The following is a 6336-nucleotide window of genomic DNA, read 5'->3' on the forward strand; positions in this document are numbered from 1 at the left end:
ATGACTGCTTCCAATGGAAACGCCGCCCGCCGCGGCCTCCCCGTCGGCATCTACGCCCCCACCATGACCTTCTTCAACCCCGAGACGGAAGATATCGATATCCCTACCATCAAGAAGCACGCTGAGCGTCTGGCCAAGGCCGGTCTCGCCGGTCTGGTTGTTATGGGCTCCAACGGCGAGGCTGTCCACTGCACACGAGAGGAGAAGGTTGCCGTCACAAAGGCCACCCGTGAGGCTCTCGACGCCGCCGGCTTCCAGAACGTCCCCGTCCTGATCGGTGCCACCGAGAGCAGTGTTCGCGGCACTATTGAGCTCTCCAAGGCCTGCGCTGAGGCTGGTGCCGAGGCCTCCCTCATCCTTCCCCCTTCATACTACCGCGCCCAGGTCGACGAGACCACCATCTACGACTACTTCGTCGCCGTCGCCGACCAGAGCCCTATCCCTCTCGTCCTCTACAACTACCCCGGCGCCGTCTCCGGCATCGACATGGACAGCGACCTCCTCATCAAGCTCGCCCAGCACCCCAACATCATCGGCACCAAGTTCACGTGCGGTAACACTGGCAAGCTCACCCGTGTCGCACTGGCTACCGACGCGAAGACTCCCTGGTCTGAGGGCTCTGGCTACATGGCCTTTGGTGGCATGTGTGACTTCACTGCCCAGACCCTTGCCAGCGGCGGCAGCGGCATCATTGCCGGCGGTGCCAACGTCATGCCCAAGGTCTGCGTCAAGGTGTGGAACCTGTACGCCGAGGGCAAGCGTGACGAGGCCATTGAGCTCCAGAAGAAGCTCTCCCGTGGCGATTGGTTCCTGACCAAGGCTGCCATTGCCGGCACCAAGGGCGCCATTCAGAGCTATTTTGGCTACGGTGGATACCCCAGACGTCCCCTCAGACGCCTCGAGCAGGCCAGGACTACGTCAATTGAGGAGGGTATCCGTGAGGTCATGGAGATTGAGAAGTCCCTTTAGACGATGAACTTTCTTAATGTTCTCATGATATTTTACACGCAAAAAAACATAAGTGCGGGTGACCAGTTCCGGCATGGCAGGTTGGTGGGGCATAGCGACCACCGATCACGGCCGTGGGGGTCCGGGCGGCGATTTCGGTTCAATACCCGGGGCGATGATACCCCGAGATCATGGCGGCCCCGTACCAGAGTTCGCTCAGAAAATAAACCATTCGGGTTGGCATTTTGTCGATAGTTCGAACAGGGAGTTGCTGGGATATTTACGATTGGGATGATGGGTTTTGCATTCACCGGGCCTGTGCAGGTCAGGCTAGCGGTGCACCTGATGACTAGCATCCAAAGGACTCAATAATAGATTTATGAAATGATGATCTTCATGTTTCCGTGCCGCATAGTGATTTCGAAGTCATGGTGCTTCGGCTGTGCCCACAGTTGAGACTCGATCTAGAGTATTGACATCAAAGGAGGAAGCTGTTTAATGCAGCTGTTCAAAATTCCAAGTCCTAAGCGTAAGTTTAACGTCATCAATCATTCATTCATCGCATGCTGTCTAGTGTCTATAAACCTCGCCCAGCCGTCTTCTGCCCCTACCACGGGTAAGACTCAAAGCCTCGTGATAATGCCCGTCTAACATTTGTATTTCCTGGGGTCCAGCGTGGAGATGTCGGAGCTGGTCGCCTTGCCGTCCAGTATGTACTCCGACATCAGTTTGCCCGTCGCAGGCCCGTTTTGAATTCCCCAGCAGGTGTGTCCAGACGCGACCCATATCCCGGGGACCGACGTCGGGCCTACAAGCGGTCCATAATCGACTTGAGGCAGGTAGCACGCCTGCTTGGCCTTGATCGGGGCGGCGCCCAGCGCGGGGCTGAAGGTGGCGATGTAGGATATGATGTCGTCGCAGTTGGCCTCGTCGACCTGGACCTTGTCCGCGGTGTCGGGGAGCGGGACGTTCTTGTCCGGTTCGCCTGTTGCACCCAGCCGTTAGTCATTCGTCTAAGTGCATGATGGAGAGAGGGGAAGGAACATACCACAGGCGTAAACCTCACCAAAGGGTCGCGCGTAGATCTCCGGGTCGACGACCCTCTTGTGCCTCCTCTTCTGGCCCTTGCTCGCCCGGTGCTCGGGCACGAAGTCCGCGGGGAGCTCGATGCTCGTGAAAACGGCGTACGGGCTGACGTCGGCGTTGTAGACTACGCTGTGCGCTCTCAGCCCCGTGACCTTGCACCCGGGGACCAGCCGCCCCGTCCACGGGCCCGCGGAGACAACCACGTCTGTGACATCCTGGATCATTTTAGTTTCGCCGGACTCGCGGTCGAGGTACTCCACGCTGTGCAACCCGCCGCCCGGGGAGTGGATCTTCTTCATCTGCGCCATGGTCCGCACCTCAACGCCCTTTTCCTGCGCCAGCGCTGCGATGGAGGTCGTGAAGTGGAAGGGGTGCACCTGCGCCGTCTCCGTGGCGCCGGGGGAGCCCATCTCTGCGTACGACGTCACAGCCCCGCGGTCGATCCAGTCCAGGTCGCGGGGGAGTACCGACTCCTCGAGCAGCGCCTCGGCCTTCTCGTCCTGCTTGGGCAGCTTCTCCCAGTCTTTCTCGTTCTCTTCGCCATTCGCGCCCGGTGCGATAACACCCGGCTTGAGGGCGGCGGTCGCTTGTCTAATCTTCTCGAGCTTCGTCTTGGATATGCGCGCCTCGAAGCTTCCGCACTGCACGCGCCGGTAGCCCCATCTCTTCTCGCCGCCGTGCTCCTCGGCGAGCTCCTTGTGGAGGCGGTAGGACAGCGGCACAAGGCAGGAGGGGTAGGCCCAGAGGGCGAGCAGGCCGCCTGCCTTGCCCGAGGCGCCGGCGGCGACGGAGGACGCCTCGAGGATGGTGATGCGGTGGAGGGCGGGGTTGTATTTCGGGTGGCGGGTGAGGAAGTAGGCTGTTGTGGAACCGATGATGCCGCCACCTGCGGACGGTGCTTAGCTTCAGGGGCGCATGAGGGAAGGGAGGGAGGTGGTGGGAGACGTACCGACAATGACGACGTTGCGCTTTGCTTGGGGGTCCATTGTTGGAGGTTGAGGGAGGTTCAATGCCTCTTGCAGGAGTTTGGCGCGTTGCTGCAGGGCGGACTTTTTTGATTTGGATTTGGCCGTTGACGGAGGTTTCTTGACGGTGGATGTCATTTCGGTGTCGTCACCGCGGGGCCGGGTGCGCTGCAGGCTCGGTGGTGTGGTGCTGTGCTCAGGCGGGGTAGATTTCCGTTATCGATAAGGCAGCAGCGGGGTGCAGCTGTTGGCCAGGGCGGAATTAACAATTACCAGTCGACTTGAGTGGTTCGAGACGGGATTGAGAGCGATGCTCGTCCTCGGGTCAGTAATTGGCCCGAAACCATTGGCTGAGATGACTGCAAGATGGGGAAGCAAGCCGTCCAGATCTGGAAATCACCTCGGCGGGAGTTTGTTGGGCGCAAGTCATGTCGGGGCAGGTGCTTTATTGATCCGCAGCTCGACGTCCAATGAGAAGGTCGGCGGCGAGGAGGATTGAGCTTAGTCCAATGGGATGTGGGCGGCGATCCAATGGAGCGGGATGCCGTGCACCTTCGGTCTAGTTGCCTCTAGTTGGAGTCATCGGCCGGGACGGAAGACCCGGAGCTGAGAGGTTCTGTTCGTGACTACGCCGAAGAGAGGAATTGAAGAGCATCGAGGACCCGGTCCAGATCCAGACTGAACGCAACGGACTCGGCGACCGGGACAACGCATTGGGCCGATTGGGTCCACTCTCACATGACAGCTTCCCCGGCGTGTGAGGAGGGCTTTGGGAGTGAAGTTTGTCGATTCTATCATATCGCACCATGTCAATTGAGGATATGGCGCAACATTGCAGGTGTGAGTAATGAATAGCAGCACCGTTTGGCCATCACTTGCTGCAATTAGTAGTCCGGAACAGCCAGAAATCAAAGCTGCGACGTATCCGTACTGTCGACGTCCGGGGCAGGCTGGCGCGAAGTTCGAACAAACAGCTCGGGTCAGGGGTCCCGTACCGAGGTCGATGAATAGCGACAGGACCCTCAATCGCAACGGCGGGGCCCCACTCCTGACCGAGACCCCGTCACAGCCGACAGCAGCCCTGGCCAGTTGCATCCTTCCTGAGTAGTTGTTGGGCCCCCTCCAACTGTGTAAATAGTTTAGCGGCCAACGAACGCTGAAGGCGATGGAATGCAAATAGAAGTCCAGGGTTCCATCACAGAGACAGCGGCAGTGCAAGGCGTGCACGCCCCGTGCGCCCGGGCCCCATTGGAAACCGGATTGAAACTTCGTCCCGGCAGGACGAACATCCAACACAAATGTATACAAGTACTACCGTTGCTCACCTACCGATGCATTTCATCGTCACGCGTGGCATGTTTCGTCGCATTACTACACATACGTTCCCGACTCCTCCCTCCCTTAAACACGCTTTTCCTCCGCAGCTTAACCTCCCGCCTTCTTCCAACCTCGCAAACAAACTAATCCCAACCTCTGTACCACACGTGTGTTTTCCCGCCCTGCCGCAATCCACTGCGGAACCGGCGCTGTAGTGTGCATACTGACGACATTCCGGTAGCGGGGTAATTTCTTTCTTGCGAAAAAACAACACAACCACAGCATCAAAACATTCGCGACAATGGCCTCCGCGACCAAGTTCTACGACTTCAAGCCGCTTGACAGTACGTCACCTGACCTCTCCCACGCGCGCTCCCTCTGACAGTGTGCCGCGTACCTGCATCCCGCCCCAATCATGCATCGCTGACCACGTCTCCTACCCCAACAGAGCGCGGCCAGGAGGTCCCCCTCGGCGACTACAAGGGCAAGGTCGTCCTCGTCGTCAACACAGCCTCCAAGTGCGGCTTCACCCCGCAGTACGCCGGCCTCGAGAAGCTGTGGAAGGACATCAAGGAGAAGCACGGCGACGACTTCGTCATTCTCGGCTTCCCCTGCAACCAGTTCGGCGGCCAGGAGCCCGGCTCCGACGACGACATCCAGAACTTCTGCCAGGTCAACTACGGCGTCTCCTTCCCCATCATGCAGAAGACCGACGTCAACGGCGACAATGCGAACCCCCTGTTCCAGTGGCTCAAGGAGGAGAAGCCTGGCATCATGGGCCTCAAGCGCATCAAGTGGAACTTTGAGAAGTTCCTCATCGGCCGTGATGGTCAGGTCAAGGGCCGCTGGGCGAGCACCACCAAGCCCGAGAGCCTCGAGAAGCCCATCCTCGAGGAGCTGGAGAAGAAATAAGTGCGAGGGTGAGGGAGTGACCAAATTGATACCTTGTGTGTGAGAAGACGAGCTGTAATGATGTAGTGTGATAGCTTGCTCTGGGGAGAATCTGATGATATGAATCAATAGAACTATTGCCCAATTCCGCTGGCGACTTGATGTCAAGTTCCCCCCGTACCACAGATTACGACGCAATGCGCTGCTCACGATAACATCCACCTGAAGTCGCGAATGATGACACGTTCAATCAAACATGTGACGCTGACGACATGCCTGGCACGTGCTTGATGAAACTTGTTCCCACGTTGTTTCTGTCATGCTTATGACTGACTCTTCAGGGTCCTGGGACGTGCTCTGCATGCTGTTTAAACTTCCGGCGACATGCCGCTATGTGCAGCCCCCGATATACCTTTGGTTGAAGAATGCTCTGCAGCATATACAAATGATATCTTAGAAGCTTCTAATAAGCCACGCGCGATGCCTCTACGGACCTGTCCGCATCCTTCTTACCTAACCAATTCTCTAGACTGCCAGTATCTAGTTGAAGGAAGTGACACCTCAAATGGATGTCTTTCCAGAGGCTGCAGACAAATGAAGTTTCCTATGTCAACTCTTAGCTCACGCGCGGGTGGAATCAAGACACTAACGGGTCGCAGCTATGAGCGGCAACTCCACAACCCAGATTGAAATATAAGATCAGAGAGGGAAGGTCACAGTGATACCGCAGCCGCAGTGGTATTCTTGTGGAAGTTTTCAAGCTGCAGTGCACGGGAGCCTCGCTATACTGGAAGCCCTTTCAGCGGTTCAAGTGACTGGGTGTACGCCGGCGTTCCATGGCAACAGAGATTCAGAGAATAGACAGCAGCGAAGTTGATGAATACTCTTCTGATGACCCCGGACAAAGACAACTCGACTATGGGAACGTATTTTACGGATTGCGAGAGCGTTGAATACAGGTCATCTCCTCCGCACCCAGCCCCTATTCCAACTGGTAACGCATGCTGCAGCAGCAGCGTTCAACAACATTTGGTTGTGGCAGGCATCAATTTTTCCTCCCGCGTGGACTTTTATCCTCTTCTGAAAAGCGTATTGGAAGACATTACGTCAAGATGCCTGCGTCTGATGA

At 57.3% G+C, this 6336-nt stretch overlaps 3 protein-coding genes across 3 annotated transcripts; 2 read left to right on the top strand and 1 right to left on the bottom strand.

Annotated features, from left to right (window-relative positions):
- On the top strand, nt 1-969 carry lga1 (L-threo-3-deoxy-hexylosonate aldolase; the record flags this gene model as incomplete). The annotated part of the gene is made up of 1 exon (XM_037319999.1): nt 1-969. One exon carries the CDS (start codon nt 1-3, stop codon nt 967-969), a length of 969 nt encoding a protein of 322 aa, XP_037181975.1.
- A 626-nt stretch (nt 970-1595) lies between these two features.
- TDA3 (putative oxidoreductase TDA3) lies at nt 1596-3137 on the bottom strand (the record flags this gene model as incomplete). The annotated part of the gene is made up of 3 exons (XM_037320000.1): nt 1596-1933; nt 1997-2920; nt 2984-3137. The coding sequence occupies 3 exons, from the start codon at nt 3135-3137 to the stop codon at nt 1596-1598; spliced, it is 1416 nt and encodes a 471-aa protein (XP_037181378.1).
- A 1480-nt stretch (nt 3138-4617) lies between these two features.
- gpx1 (Glutathione peroxidase-like peroxiredoxin gpx1) lies at nt 4618-5228 on the top strand (the record flags this gene model as incomplete). Its single annotated transcript, XM_037320001.1, has 2 exons — nt 4618-4660; nt 4765-5228. 2 exons carry the CDS (start codon nt 4618-4620, stop codon nt 5226-5228), a joined length of 507 nt encoding a protein of 168 aa, XP_037181379.1.
- Nucleotides 5229-6336: the final 1108 nt, after the last annotated feature.

Source organism: Colletotrichum aenigma, assembly GCF_013390185.1.
Source record: "Colletotrichum aenigma strain Cg56 chromosome Unknown KSG_Cg56_contig03, whole genome shotgun sequence".
Classification (NCBI taxonomy): Eukaryota; Fungi; Ascomycota; class Sordariomycetes; order Glomerellales; family Glomerellaceae; genus Colletotrichum; species Colletotrichum aenigma.